Consider the following 16,577-nt stretch of genomic DNA (forward strand, 5'->3'; position numbering starts at 1 on the left):
GCAACAGTTATTCCGCTCCACAAAAGGTGGAGCCACAAGACCCCAGGAACTCGCCCTATAAGCCTGACTAGCTTGGTCTGCAAGGCTATGGAGTGCATCATCATGGAACTCATTAACAGAGACATTGGGAACCTCCCAACACAGGACCCTACCCAGTTCGACTTTAAGGGCAGCTCCTAAACCTGGTGGACTGAGACAGTTACCAAGGCTATAGAAGAGGGAAAGGTGGTACACACAGCGTACGACACCATTCCCCATTCTGATATTAGACAAACTCACAAGCCTGAACATAAACCCCTATGTCACAAGATGGGTTGCCAACTGGCTCACGGAGAGAACCCACATGGTAAGAGTTGCGGGAGCTAGGTCTGACTCTAAACCTGTTACAAGTGGTGTTCCCCAGGGCTCAGTCCTAGGATCCCTCCTGTTTGGCATATACTTCAGAGGTACAGGCAAGCACAGGACGACTATGGCTGACCAAGTTCACAGATGACTGCAAACTAGGGGCTATAACTGACTCTCCGGCTGAATGTCTTTCTCCAAAAGGGTCTCAATGAGACACCTGGGGGGTCAAAATCATGGCCTCAAGCTAAATGCCAAAAAGTGCATAGTCACCCCCTTTGGAAAAAAAAGTACCCACAAACTACCACACAGGTGGTAGTCCCCTAAATACGGAAGGCATAAGGGATCTTAAACTCTTTGATAATCACATTGCCAAAGTGGTTAGAAAATTATTCTACGTGGCACACCTCATCACAAAAGGGTTCACATCCAGATCAAAATGAAGTTATTGTATTGTGCCCCTCTACTCATTGCTCATCAGACCCATCATATAGAGTACAACACCCCGTTTGGGAAGCATCTTACAATAGACCTGCAACAGCTAGAAAGACCACAGAAGTACCTCACCAACAGCATCAAACAGATGCGCCATGCAGCTCGACTGAAGAAACTCCAGCTGTACTCTGTTGCATACCGCCTACTCAGAGGTGATCTCTGCCGGATATACAAAGCCATGTCCAACCAAGAACTGACAGATGTGCTCCACCTAAAGAAAAGCTTATCCCCTCGAGCCACACGCTCTAGGGATCTAAACCTCACAACAATAAATAGGACATGCTGGAGGAATAGATTGTCAGAGAGGCTTCCCATGCTTTGGAACAAGATTCCAATCTACATTAGGCAGAGCTCCTCGTTAACACTCAAGAGAAACCTTGACGAGTGGATGGGAAACAAAGTTACCCCGGGGATCACTTCAGGGGCTCTGCTGGACAGAGGCACAGGGAACTAATCTAAGGGGGTGGCAAAAGCCAACACATTCTGGCTAGGCTTATAAATGCCTTTGGGCAGATAGGTTCAATAAAACTTTCAATGTGCGAATGGAGTTTTTTTTACTAGCGAGTAGGCTGTAGCATGCACTAGAGTAATAAAGCCATAAACGACCACTGACTAAACCAGGTTTAAAAACGAGCATAGATTAGAAACACGCAACAGTAAAACGACCATTTCTAATCTGGGCAAAGTCACGGCTGGGACAGCCCCTGTTAACACCACTGTAAGGGCATTGCAGAAAAGGCTACAGGGGAAACCTAGAGTCTTCTGCTGAACACACTACTGTAATGGATTTCCACAGTCAAAATAATAAAGGACAAATGAACAGCTTACAGTAAACAAAAGCACAATTTCAAACAGTGTAGATTCCACTCAAACAACATGCTGTCAAACTCAAAGTTACACTAACATTCCATTTTTCTAGTTGCAAAATTGTCTCAGTCACGATGCAGTGCTAACACCTACAAAATGCACGCTGTACTTGCCCTTTTTACGTCATTCCAGGCTTTTATTTTTTTAAGCAGCAGTACAGCTTCCTTAGTCTTCTTGTAACCCTCAATCTTGTCCTCGACAACAAGAGGAACTTCTGGGATTTCCTCAATACGGTGTCCTACAATACAAAATAAAGATTCACCAACTGCTATCTAATACTTAAGGTTGCAGTGTGTTATTCAGTATTTAATGTCTAAAAACTTGCCAAGTCTGGAACGTAAAAGTCAGCTACTAGAGCCATGCATTTCCTAAATACTCTCCATTCTGAGGCAGAGATGTCTTTCGGCTTCTCATGTTAAGGGTCGCCACAGCGACCGCACACACTTGCACCTACTTGCATGTCTCACTCTAGCAGAGAGAGGACATGCAGACTCCACACAGAAGGCGCTCCAGCCAGGAATGGAACCAGAGAACCTCCTGCTGTACTCAGAGGCACTACAGTACAAAAGCGCCAGATAAAACTCACTTGCAGAGGATCAGAGCAAAAAACTGCAATTTTCCACTACAATCACCTTACAACTTATCAGAAAAAAACTGTCCAAATGGGGAAACATTTCACATTAGAGACCGCCTGATTTTGCAAAACAAAACAGTCCACATTTAAAACATTACAATTTAAGGATCCTACTTCTAGTACGCACCAACTCAGTGGTATAATTAATCTGGTATACCAACCACCCCCAAGGGACCATACACCTTTAGTTTGCAGTAAGCCATCTACTGTGAACCACTATAGTGCCTCAATAGTCTACTCAGAGGCGATCTCTGCTTAACATACAAGGCCATGTCAAACCCAGAGCTGTTGGACATGCTACACTTAAAGAAACCCCAATCCCTCAGAGCTACACGCTCCAGGGATCTAAACCTTGTCATCACAACAAACAAAACATGCTGGAGGGATAGGTTCCTGACCCAGAGACTCCCCAGACTCTGGAATAGATTGCCCATACATGTCAAGCAGAGTGCCTCTTTGGACCTCTTCAAGAGGAACCTTGACGATTGGATGGGAGAAAGGAAATTCACCCCAGGGATCACGTCAGTCGCCCTGCTAGACAGGGGTCCAGGAAAGTAAATAATGTGGGAAGAAATAGCCAGGGAATTGTTATGGCTAGGCTTGTATAGGCCCTAGGGCTGATAGCCTACTAGTACCAACCTATGAACCTATATAGAGAAGGCAATTATTTGAAGCACATCTTAACTCATCAAAACCTACCTTGAAAAATTTTCTGCATCACAAATTTTGATACCTGCTCTCCTGTCTGGACTACCACTAATCCTACTCTGGCATGCAAGACTGCCAGCACTGGAGCAAGCAAACAAGTTGTCAGTACTTTCCTTAAAACCACTGCCTGGGAGTTCGCTATCAAACTTGACTCAGAATGCTCCTCTGTTAAAGGGGAGCAATGAATGAATTTAGAGATCTGTATGGTGAGATTTCAAGAGGCTTGTGTGACCCTTCCAATGAAAGATCCCCCTTCACCACATACCTTAAACAGAAATGGGCAGAGAATATTAAAGGATTTAGACACCAGTACCAAAGACTCTGCCAAACCACACACTTATGGACTGGGTCGAAAAATGAAGAGTTACCATGACAGCTTTGTGTTTACACTGGTGCACAGGTACGCACACAACCTCCCAACCCACTCTGACAGGGAGTACGAGCACAGTGCTCAGGCAGCACAGCAATCAGAACTCCCAGCATCACAGGTACTTAACTAGGCCATTGACTAGCAAGAATCTTAAATACAGCCCCACCTACAAAGCCTCCATAGATAATCACCACCTCCGGACCACTCCCTTTTCATTTCAATGTAAAAATGAACCAAGACTTGACAATATCCCTAGACACCCAAGGGACACATGGCTTAATATCCGGTTTCTACTACTAGAAGTACCTTATCTACCCACTCACACTTCATACCCACCTAATGAAAAAGTCAGCCAGATACAAGTTTCGAAAACAGACTTGGGCCTATTCAGTATGCACCACTTGAAAAATTGTTCAGAAAAATGCCATCTTAAACACCAACATGGATTCTGGAGAGGCCAAAGCAGAACGAGACCCATACATACCTTAAGAGGACTCCTACAAAGAAATAAAGAATTACGAATTAGATGGGGCTGTACTCCCAGATGCCAAATGTCTTAAAATGTTGTTGCCCAAGACTTCTTCCCTCACTCTGTTACATTTGCAGGAATCAGTTCTCCTCTGTACCCTGAATTCCTTATTGGTGGAAAGCTTTAAAGGCCTAATAAAGTTTCATAAGTACCTCAAGGATTCATTCCACCACTACTGTTCTAATTTTATAGACAAGGTCATTTTTTAAGATGGTTTGTGTAGGTTAACATACTATCCATCCTCACCCTCGATGCAAAATAAAGCAACGATTTTGAGTTAAAACATACTTCACTGACCAAAAACTGTTCAATCCTCAACAGGAAAGACCAACTAAAAAAGCAAACTTAAGACAGGAGAAAAAAAAACTGGCCAGTCGCTAAATTCCCAGGATCACACCAACTAGAGACAAACAGGTTACTGTGCTAAAAACCTTGCACTTATGAAAACAGAAGCCCTACTAGATCAACTACAGTATGGACTACTCCTTACAGGCCACGCATCCAACAAAAACATAACCAACCCAAGAAAACTATGACAACCATATACAAGTGCATCAAATCATTTGGATTGGCTTAAAAAGGTTGTCCACTAAACATGTTATGGAGACCAAAAGCAGGGTAGATGCCTTTTCTTCAAGTAGGCAAAGAAGGTAACCATCCTCCCTCAACTTCACCACAGAGTACAACTTCAATAATTGTTCAGAAATGGCACACTCCAGTAACTACAACCCATCTCCATTCAAATTCAGATGGTACATGAAACACTAAGCCCCTTCTGCAATAGTGAACTAACCCATTTCTTTGGACGAAAAACACCCATGCCCCAATCTAAACACTTCCATATTACTCCTGCTTTGGCCTTCTACAAATGTTTTCCAATATACTACTGATTTTGTGCTGCTCTCTTCTAGGCTGAGCCTGAAATGATCCACTACTCCACCCAGGACAAGAAATTACTTACCACTTCACAGTAAATAATTACGAACTTCGGGGCATGCTCATTACTGGCGCAAGAGTAGAACAGGTGCTTGTCAATCCACATGAAAATGTGAAGTTGCAAGTCTTCATCACATCAAGACACTCATTAGCAAGCGCGAAGGAATGTACACTTGCAAGGAAGGAGTAGGCCGTTCAAAATGGCCTCAGTGCCAGCAAGGAGACTAGCAACACTCATAGCTGCTTGAAGGAGGCTGCTATGCCTCTAAATAATAATGCTACCCCTCCCATCTGCCACTTCAATTCAGTGTAATTTACTGTACAGCAGATTTCAAATATTCATTCATTACTAAACAAATAAATCAGAGAGTAGGACAGGATCAAAGCCCAAGTAATGCCCAGTTGTTTGCTTTAATGGGAGCACATTGTCTGACCACAGAGGCCTGCACATCACCAAGCCAGTGACGGTAGCCTTCACTCTGGGTGTGAGCAACCATGTGGAGGGAGGGGTGCAGAGATCATCCATCTGTCTAGTCATCAAGAGTGGAGTGTCAAAAAACACTCGCAGCTTCCTCCACAACAGCAGCATTCCAGACTGCAAAGAGAACTCTGCTTAAATGATAAAACATTTGAGAGACTTAAATTGGTCAAAACATTACTCATCCCATTTCAGAATTATACAGAGTATGTATACACAAAAAGTTTAGTAATTTTGCAGCTTAAAGCAGACGTTCAGAAACTTAGAACACAGTTCCTATTCAGCCAAGGCACTAGAACTCCTACAACTAAGCAGCCCTACAAGCACCCAAGAAGCCCTACAAGCACCCAAGACACAGCTCAGAACAAATGTTGCATACACAGAATCCATTCAACCGATCACAAGCTTGGCCAGCAGACTGTGACCATAGCTTTTATGTTTTGGCAATGGCTAACCTAGGTCACGCCTTAGAATGCAAGGATTCAAGAAGAAACCCATTTACATTAGATATACTATTCATGCAATCTCGCATACAATGTTTTTTAAAGTATTCAATATCAAAATGTTTATGTTCTTGTAAGATACACAAATTACTTCTACTTCTATACTTGCAATTCAAAATAGTGTAAAACTTGTTGCAGCTACATAGTACGAGCCCTAAAAATTTGCTTACAAAACACAACTAATATAGGCAAGTTATGTTGGAATAAAGCTATTCCAACTTAAAATAACCAAAACCCCACCTTGTTCTAATCCAAAGACATGCTAGTCCCAAATCAGATAATGAATTGTGACCATACTTTTTTCTGGCTGCAGATCAGATGTTCATACTCCAAATGAAACACTCATATCCCTTTGTGCCACACAGCAGTTGAATCTGCAACTTTCATATCAGAGAAAAAACACCTCAGATGTTCCAAGTCTTGAGCACTATAAATTAAATCTTTAAAGACTGACATCTTGTGTACTGGACAATATCTTCTTGCAGAAAGACAGACACCAAAATCTATGAAGAGACAAAATTTTTTTAGAAAATTGTATACTTACCTTTTGACAAAACCAAAGCAGGGAGAGCTGAAGCTGCCAAAGCAGAACAGATGGCATACCGCTTTTGAGTTGTGTTCACTTTGCGATGCCAGCGACGCCAGGTTTTTGTAGGGGCAAACATACGCCCACCACGACACATCTATTTTTGGAGTTAAAGATTATACAGAGTGATAAACAGACATTTGTGTAGACATTCCATAACCACTTCACCATTACTACTAATTCGGAATGCCAAACCAGTAAATATTTACGTTTCCATGTAAGTTACATAAATTTGAGGGTCAATTTTCAGAACGGTTTAAGTTTTCACATAAAAGTGCATGAAATGAAAGTTACTGTACCTGCCATAAGAGCAGTCCAATGGCACTGGGACATAAAAGCACACCCACACTGGAGACAAGTTTTATAGCAGTACAGCACTGCAGGGACCAGAAATCTCGAGTATATCCAATTGGGTGCACATCTGTGTGCTCTGTGTATGCGGGATACCACTTTTTGGCAGGATGGACATACATACCACCAGGGCAGGAACAGCAGACCTTGCAGACTACTATGGCAGGAACAGCAGACCTTGCAGACTACTATGGCGTGGAGAAAGAGCAGTGTATGGTCTACAGGGTGGTCTGCCCTCCTTAGTGCCATCCTCTCACCTCCTTGAGGAGGAAAAAGACAGGATGCCACACAAGCCATGATGGGGAAAACTGGTAAAGTGGGTGAAGAACGGATAGCCACTAGACACACCCAGCAAAGGGGGTTACACAATCAGAAAAACTAGACTCTGAACAGCATGACTAAAGTAGGCAAACATTAAAGTCGCCTTCTGCAGGATCCTAACACACACCATAAAGCAATGTTAACCAAGACTTGCAGATCTTTAGCATAAGCTAAAAGAAACTAAAACCAGTTACAGCAGAAAGACTGAAGCTACTCTACACTTATCCAGACATTAAAGAAAATATTACAAGAAATAGGGTTACCGTTGACTAAATAACCTAGAGATGCTACAACGAGAGATACTCTGGATAGATTTCAGGGGGGTTCAGCAAAAGCAGAAGCACTAGCAAAATGTAAACACCAACATCAGTTTGAGAATACACTAATATCTGACCTTGCACATCCTGGTTGCATGCCAATTGAGCGCAGATAAGTCCACCATTACAGTGTGCTTATATACTAGAAATCAGGCTTCTGCTGCATATAATCTTGACACCTGATCACTGGACCCCCCCCCCCTTTCAAGTTTTCAGTGGAGCACCTTTATGTGGAATTTGCCATTGGATACAATGGATTTTGCCACAACTCTTTAAGCACAGAACTCACTAAAGTTTTAAAAAGAACAATGGAAGAGTAAGGCCGGTTCCACGGAAGGTGCTCACACTGCAGCTAACAACCTGAGCAACCAAGGTAAAGGGTGAATTTGAAGGATTTGTGCCAACAGTGGCATGCTCTGGTAAGACTCTTGTTGCAGACAAGTCAGAACTACAGAAGTAGACAGTGTCCAGTCTAGAGATGTGTACTTCCAATGGGCTGCCACTACAGATATGCATGTTAAACTGTGGGTGAGTGGGGGTTATGTGGAATCCCAACAGAACTAGTAAATGGCTAGTACCTGGAAGATTTGCCCTCAAGTGTCTAGACATTCTTCCCTCAAACTATCAGGACAAGAGTCTACCAAGAAGGCCATCATTTACAGCCAACAGGGATAGCTGGAGCCACCCTTTAGCTCTACATCACTGTATGCACAGAGAAGCAGGCAAAGTGAGCAGTACAATGGACTGACTGTACTGATGGTCCCTCACTTCCACAAGGGATGTTAGCAACACACCCTACTCCCTCCCTCCCTTAAAACAACGAGGTGTGCATCTCTCTCTTTCCCCATGTGCTCCCCAATCACAAGACCCCTCTAGGGCAGAGAAAGGAGTCATGGCCCTTCCCTTTCCACTTCCTGCTCAACTCTTCCAATGCGGGGACTACTAATGAACCACTATCACCACCAGAGTTCCATCTCCCTCTGCAACACTGAGACAGGCAAAATAGTGATGCTTTCAATTTCACTTCATGAAAGTAAACAGGTGCCTCTATTATGTTATTACTTTACATTATAGCTACGAGACCATTTCCCAATACCTCCAAGGATTTCATTCTTCTGCAAAGCGCTACATAAAACTTATGTGCAGTATTTAATAATGCTGAAAATTGCACACATCCCATTAGAGAGGAAATCCTTCCAATCAGCAGCGATAACACACATGCGCATGTGTAGACCACATTTGTTTTTAGTTAGTGATGTATTTTGACTGTCTATGGAAACCACAAATGTTTAGCTTGAATCAAGTGCCACCCTGGTACAGAATTTCAGAGCACGTTCAAAGCTTTAGAAAAATATTTTCCTTACTAGTGTTTGCGTGGTTTTACATTAAGGTGGTTTGAGACTTTAGTGGCAGTAGAGGGTAACCTGGTCTAAGCTGAGACTCACAGGAACCAAGTACTGGATGATGGGCTGCCAGATGAGCCAAAATGCAATCTCCACCATGGACCACAGCTAGACCACTAACTTTAAAATACTTGGACAAAACTACCAAGAAATGATTAAAGCACCAGACAAGGCACTTCCTGAAACCATGAAAACAATTTTTTTTTAATAAAACGATAATACAGAACACACCCAGCTTTAAACACAAGCCAGCATCGTATCAGCCCCTGCTTAAATGTATAAAACTCCCAACCCCACACACTTGGGAAGGAAATAAAAACAACAAACTGATTATCTTGGTGAACATACACGAAATGACACAGACAAAAAGGGAAATTGGTTACAGTCCTGACCTTATGGACTTGCTCAGAAATGAATGTTCTTCAGCCTTTTGTGCCAGCATCATGACAGCAGGCAACTGTCACTGTACACAAAGTAAGACGCAAATTACACCATCACAGCAAGATCCAAAACAGGAAAAAAAAAAAAAAACCTTTATATCATGGGCTTTTGTCATTCCCTTGCACAAAGGAGGCAACAACAACAACATTACTAACTTTCGTCCCATTGCCATCCTCTCACCTATATCAAAACTCCTTGAGAAATGTACCCATCTTCAACTCCTTCCTTATCTCTTAGACAATAACTTACTAACTTCCACATAACACGGATTCAGACCCAAAATCACAGCACCATGACCGCCCTCCTTTCCTTCCTGGAAACTGTAAATATAGCCAGATACTCTGGCTATACTGTATCTACCCTCTTTTCTGGACCTCTAAGACTTGCGATACCATCTCTCACAACCTTCTCCCAACTAAACTAACCTAAACCTATCCCCTTCCTCTCTCAATTGGTTTAACAGCTCTCTCTCCAACAGGCAACAAGCTGTCAAATGGAAAAAGAAGCCATCTCCTCCTACCTCAACACACCCACTGGTGTCCCCCAAGGTTCCATTTTAGGTCCTCTCCTCTTCAATATATTCATAAATGATTTCTTTCACTCCATTCCCCATGCTAAACTTATTCAATATGCAGAGGATTCTACAATTATCTGTGCAGTCACATCCATTCCCACTCTTAAAACTGACCCAAGAAGCCTTCTCTACCACAGAACAGTGGATGAAGGACAATCTAGCACTCAATGCAACAAGAACCAAACATAGTATTTACCCCCTCAAAAAACAACACCACTGAAAAAACTTTTCCCATCACTAGCCAGAATAATACACCTCTAACTAGTATCCAAAACCAAGCTACTAGGAGTCTAGATTGATGACCAGCTCAAATTCAAGAGCCATCTATAACGAAACATAAAAACTTGGCATACTCTACAGACACAAATAGATTTCTCACTACATCTACTAAGCTCACTCTAGCTACTACATTTCTCATCCCTTCCCTCCTTTATGAAGCCCCTCTCCTAATAAACCTACAATCAGCTCTCAAAACAAAACTGTCCTGTTATAATAAAATTGCCAAATATGCCACTAGCCACAAATCTACCCATCACTGTGCATCTCTCCACAAAATTAACTGGCTAGAGCTTCCCAACTATCTCTCATCCCTTCCCTCCTTTATGAAGCCCCTCTCCTAATAAACCTACAATCAGCTCTCAAAACAAAACTGTCCTGTTATAATACAATTGCCAAATATGCCACTAGCCACAAATCTACCCATCACTGTGCATCTCTCCACAAAATTAACTGGCTAGAACTTCCCAACTATCTCTCCTATACTCAACTCACTTTTGCTCACAAACTCATCTTTCATCCCTCCCGCAGCTCTACCTTTAAAATGCACCTGCCACAAAGACTCCCAAGATCCAATAACCAAAACCTTATTTAGCTGTACAAACCCCTTCACTCTGGGACAAAACCTCCTGTCCTACGCCCTGGCACGCATATGAACTCCCTTCCTTCCTCCCTCCATTCGTACCACCACCAACCTCCCTGTTTTTAAAAAATCACTTCATTCACATCTAACTTACTCATGGGAATGCTCCTGCTCCCACCCCTCATAGCCTATTCTCCATTTCCTACAAGCAACTACTCCATATATTGAGACACTAAATAATAAGCCAACTGTAACAACATCTTATAATTCTCTAAGCATACAACTCCATTCGAGAAACTATATATTCACTACAGCAATTCTTTGTTTTTTTCTTACAAAATTTAACCAAATAAATTTTTTCGTTCACCTGCTTAATTCTTAGCTTTCAACAAATGAAACCTATCATGGCATTGTAATTGCTTAATCTTTGCTATGTCTAGAAGCTACAAATAACTGAAATTGTAATCTTTTTAATCTTTGTTTGGTCTTGGAAGGTACAAATGACTGAAATTGTAAACTGTGTCACAATTGTTCTGTAGTTTAGTCTTTAACCTACAAATGATTGAAATTGTAAACTGTAATCTTTGTTTTGGAGCTTTTCTCCCCAGGACTCCATTGAAGACGGGATCTTCTTGGCCCAATGGACTATCCTGGTAAACCAACTGCAGTAAATAATTAATAAATACCACACAATGAATGTAAAAGATACATTGCCAAATGCTCCCTGGCCAGAGCGATGAGTTCCACCACCTCTAACACGAGGAATACGAGCCACAGCTCGACCTGTACCCCAGGACTCTGCACTGGTCTGGTGTCCTAAAAAACAAAAGATTTCAAAACTGAGAACCAGCAAAAGTGAGTCATGAATCATTACTCCTTTTACAGCACTGTCAGAACTTCCACTAAAATCATGTGTTTCAGAAACACGGACCAATGAAGTGGAAATATCATCATCCAGTCTGTACAAATACCAGATTATCTACTCCACACAACACACTGGCACAAGAATTAGCTCCGGGGTGGAAATTTGGACTGCATACTTCAAAATAATTTTATTTTAAAGTTAATAAAAAACACACAAGTCTTGAAATAAAGGCTTAACCAAAAACAAACATGGCGTTAAACTCACCCAGGGTGCAGTCTGTACGCACGTAAAACTTCTAATCCAAAACTATAAAATAACATTCAACTTGAATGGTGTTCAACTCAATCTCAATGGCTTGCCATTCTAGTTAACATGAATGCTACAAAACAGTTAACAATTCTCCTATGCAGAATACCATTTTTGGATAACAAAATAACCTCCTACCTATTTATTTCACAGTAGGGCCAAATCTACAACACATAGCTTAATAAAATGGAAAGCCAGCACTGGAACTCAAAAACAAAATGTTTACTCATAAGGAGACCACCAGCCAATATCTACAAGTATCCTTTCCCTTCAAAATATTCAAATTCTAAATTAAAACAGAAGTTATACCTACTGGGAAGTAGTCCATAAACATGAAAACATGCCATCACAACTAGACTAGCAAATCACAGGAACAATTTCTTGAACAGAACTACAACTCGAGTGGTTATTGTGTAGGACTGCTATAAAATCAGAATCTAACAAAAAAGAATACATGTGCATCACATCCCAAATTTAACACTCCTAAACAGACAAAACTACAAATACATGAAACTGTTACAGTACTGACAATCACTAGTATAAAATCCAGGTATTGGGGGGGCAGGCTCCATACCTCTCTAAACATATGGAGGGAGCAGTGCCCCTAACAATTATTTGTAGTTCACAGTTGTACAAGATCACAAATAACTGAAACACTTCTCAGATGATGGTACTGTTCAGTAACTGTACAACACTGCAGGCACAGCCAAACATGACATTAGAAATCCTACAATCCTCGCTGCATTCAACTGGATTTTCTGCCTTGAATTTAACCTTTGTACTAAGGCCTTCATAATTTATAAAAACTTGGTTAAAAAAGGCCTTATGTCCAGTCGTATTCTTTGCTACAAAATGAAAACCTGTCAACTCTAGAAATCTTGATAAATTTATAAAATTACAAAAATGCCAGCATAAACCAAGTCAAGTTCAAAATATTTACCTGCGAGTTCACTAACTGCGTAAGGTTGCCTATTGTTTTTCCGCAAGTTAGTGTGAACAAAATTCACAATATCTGGACGAATGGGAGCTTTGAACACAGCTGGCAAGACAACATTGTTACCAGACGTCTCCCCCTTTTCGGAGTAAACCGAAATCAGAGGACGTGCACACGCCTAAAAAAAAGTTAAAACACTCAATGAATATTAAATTTCATGTTCAACATCACCAGTTTACATTAGAGAAACAGACGGAGAAAAACAAAAACACACACTATTGCATCTTTTTTGCTACTTTAGTATGACAAATAGTGCAGCCCACTAACTAGCTCTAGCATCCCCACAACATACACAGTCAAGTTTTACACACAATTGCAATCAATTTTCAAGTTATGAACTTCCCTTTTAAACATTCCAAAGCCACAAGCGATACCACTCAACTGTTGACTCTATTACAAGCAGGCTTTGGGTGGATAACAGCCCATTATAACAATATAAAACCATCAACATGTAATTTCACAACTGATGTGACAGCTACCCCTTAAAATGTGACAATTCACCTATAAAGGGCAGTGGGACTTCAGCAGCACAGTCAGCAGTTATGAGCAAGAGTCAAGTCAGCGTTCATTACAGTTAGTAATCAGCTAAGATTGATTGCAATTGTGCCAGGTACCCGATTATTTACAAGGCAGCCTTGTTTGAGCAGACAACAAAAAAACTGTTGTGGTACCCACGAGGCCGGGAATACTGAGCATTTGGGAGGGAGGCCTAACATTAATCAACCCAAAAACACAACACTTCAATAATGTCACTTACGAGACAATGTCATTCTCCCCTTTATCACAAGCCAAGATACACCTGAAACCAATTCCTCAACAAAACCAAATCCCAGTTTGAAATATCAAATTCAGATCAGTTATTAAAAATAGCCATCCATCGAAGACTCTCCACTAAGGAGACCATCTCATTTTACCCATCTTTTAAAGTAACCCAACGAGAAAATTACATGTTGGTTAGACTCTACCGATTAAAATCAATTCGTTACCACACATTCTGAAAGATTTACTCTTCACAAGATCAGACGATCCAGTTATTAACCAAGTACAAAACATATGCATTATTTCAGACTATAAATCATCATCTAGCCCTACTAGTTCATTAAACAAAGAAAACTCGGACAAACTGCTGAAAACTCCAAAAGGACTACGCGTTATTAGCGAACAGACTTCACTAAAACGGTACCACTACCATCAAGTAGATTCAAAAAATTCGAAAGCCAAGAAAATCGTTTTGACTTAACTGTACTTAAAACGTACAGTATCAACCACAAAAAAATGACAAACTCCAAAAACAATATATATATATATATATATATAAACCTAAAGACAACTAGAACACAACAGAGGAACGCAATTAATAAATACAAAACTACACAGACTTTAAGTGACACTTTTTAATTCACAAAGAGTTTAAGAAACTATTACCATGCCACGATAGCCCAACTCGTGTGTTAATCCTACGTTTTACTGCGATCTACGCCGGCAACGTGTCCAGGACCATAATCGACCACGCAGGCCAAAACGAAACCCATAACCAAAGCAAATACACTATACTACATAACCAAATATAGCAACGACACAAACAGTTTCCTTCGTACACCAACCCTACTACATTTTTCCAACACTGACGTACACCCCAACTCTCTTCACTACCAGAATAAGATACTCTTACCATTATTGTTATAATAAAAGAGCGTGGATCACTCAAATCCACACTCCTCACTGTACCGCAGCCACGACAGGAAAAGGAAGAACGATCTACTACCGTTCCAATTTCTACCTCCGCCAAAACAGCAAACTATGAAAATACTAGCTTGCTCCGAACAACAGAAGTAGTGGAAACCATTCAATTAACAGTAAATATCTGTACAGAAACATTTATATGATTAGCTTTTTGTATACGTTAGTAATTACGTTAAAGTATTAGAACTATTTTACAGCGGATGGATAGCCTTCTTACATTACATTTAGTACACCGGACTACTTTTGAACATTATTGTTTAATTTTACTTTTGTAAAACTACTACTTTCTGCTGAAATACCAACAATCATTCTAAACACAAACTGTATTGAAACTACATTAGTTTTTTTAATACTGTCATAGAGGAAACCTAATTTGGTTTATTACTTCCGGTTTTATGTCTTCTGACGTTTACATCATCCCGCGCAGTTTGTATTTGGAAATGGTTATTTGGGAGAGATATTGTTCTAGTAGGAATGCTTAGGATTTACATTAACGTATTGTGTTATTTATAATTATGAAGGAAATACAGTTACAAGCTGCGCACAAAATGCAAGCTTTGCTTTTTAAGTGAGTTTTTATTTTTAGATTAGTTGGAATGTACTGTTGTATGCATTTAATGTTTTCGAAGTATCTATGAAATAACTACTGTGTTAAAACTAAGACTGTAAGCATATTTTGTGATGGCCGACACTTTCAAAATAAGTGCGAAACATTTGCTAGATTTTTTTATGATCTTGTAAGGGGCTTATAAGAAAACATATTTTGTTTGAAGGTATTAAGACAAATTGTGACAGACATATGTTTGATTTCCCGAGGACTGGAAATAATGATTAGTGCTCATAGTTCTTAAGTACTGGTGATATTGCTTTACCTTAAAGTTAGTTTATTGTCTTTTTGCTCCTGTTCTTGTTCGGAGGTGGGTTAAAACCGTTATACACCAGTCAAATCACACTGGACAACGTAATTCTCAACCGGCAAAAAATGCTCTGTTCCCTGTGAAACTGATTTTAGGAGAAAAGGCAATGCATTGCACTTGTTGACAATAGTTATATATTTTTAATGCTAGCAAATACACGTTAAACCACCTTCTCTTGATGTCAAACCGTCAAGCTAACTGTACTAATATTTTCAAGAGTTTGATTGTTTCTTGTCCCCGTTGCTGTTGGTAAGAAGTTTAACAGTTCTGGTGCACATCTTATTTTTTTAGGGGAAGGGACACGGTTTGCTTGGCAAAAAAAATGTATATATAAATCCTCATTTCTAAACGCATGTGTATAAACACACACGCTACATTGGTGTGGGTAACTTGGCAAGAATATTTTAATAGCCTTAATTGAGTTGAAATGTTAAATTGGAAATTCCGGAATCCATTTTCAGTAGAGTTTCGAAGATAATAAAGTCCCATGGTAGTATACCACCTATGAAACGAACATCAAAATAATTGCCATCAAAGGCTTGATATGCCTAAAAAAATCATAAAAAGAATTGTACATGCACAGTCTACATGTTGTGGAAAAGAACAAAAGCCGGTACAGCTGATAGTACCTGTCGTTTTTAGATTAGTACAGTGGAGATTGGGGAATTTACCATTTACCCTTGTACTACCCCCTCGGAGTTGGTGTAATTATAAGAGGTGTGTGGGTGGATTGCTCAGTTAAATGAGGACAAGTCTCAACACAATCTGGGTCAAATCCAGAAATAATCGGGGACAGTTTTTTTTAAAAACATTACTACTGTTATCTTGAGATATTAACAGAATAAAAGTGTGAATTATTTATACAGTTCCTGAAGTGTAAAAAAAAAAAAAAAAAAGTCTACAGCTGTAATTATCATTATTAAGAGCAACTTGCTACCGTATCTCCAAAAGTCACCAGTTTTAGGGGGGAATAAGGAATAGAGCTAACATTTTGGTCAAAAATTAGGGACAGTTGAGAGGTATGGGGATGGAAACATT

At 40.4% G+C, this 16,577-nt stretch overlaps 2 protein-coding genes and 2 non-coding genes across 4 annotated transcripts in view; 1 reads left to right on the top strand and 3 right to left on the bottom strand.

The window, feature by feature from the left end:
* The window catches only part of RPL4 (ribosomal protein L4), an 81,915-nt gene extending 67,211 nt beyond the window's left edge, over positions 1–14,704 (bottom strand). Inside the window, exons 1-5 of the mRNA XM_044077871.1 lie at positions 14,552–14,704; positions 12,826–12,997; positions 11,424–11,530; positions 6,407–6,545; positions 1,818–1,942 (exon numbers count right to left, since the gene is read on the bottom strand). Coding sequence (XP_043933806.1) covers positions 1,818–1,942; positions 6,407–6,545; positions 11,424–11,530; positions 12,826–12,997; positions 14,552–14,554 — 546 coding nt within the window. The 5' untranslated portion in view covers positions 14,555–14,704. The remainder of the gene's footprint in view (positions 1–1,817; positions 1,943–6,406; positions 6,546–11,423; positions 11,531–12,825; positions 12,998–14,551) is intronic.
* Positions 9,243–9,342, bottom strand: LOC122807352. Its single transcript, XR_006365659.1, has one exon. It is a non-coding gene; the product is annotated as a small nucleolar RNA SNORD16 (small nucleolar RNA).
* On the bottom strand, positions 11,601–11,673 carry LOC122807346. Its single transcript, XR_006365653.1, has one exon. It is a non-coding gene; the product is annotated as a small nucleolar RNA SNORD18 (small nucleolar RNA).
* Positions 14,705–14,868: 164 nt separating the features above from the next.
* ZWILCH (zwilch kinetochore protein) overlaps positions 14,869–16,577 on the top strand; it is a 1,326,642-nt gene continuing 1,324,933 nt past the window's right edge. The window contains exon 1 of the mRNA XM_044077868.1: positions 14,869–15,190. Within this exon, the coding sequence (XP_043933803.1) occupies positions 15,138–15,190 (53 nt within the window). The 5' untranslated portion in view covers positions 14,869–15,137. The remainder of the gene's footprint in view (positions 15,191–16,577) is intronic.

This window comes from Protopterus annectens, chromosome 7.part0 (assembly GCF_019279795.1).
Source record: "Protopterus annectens isolate FY-2018-M chromosome 7.part0, PAN1.0, whole genome shotgun sequence".
NCBI classification, from domain to species: domain Eukaryota; kingdom Metazoa; phylum Chordata; order Ceratodontiformes; family Protopteridae; genus Protopterus; species Protopterus annectens.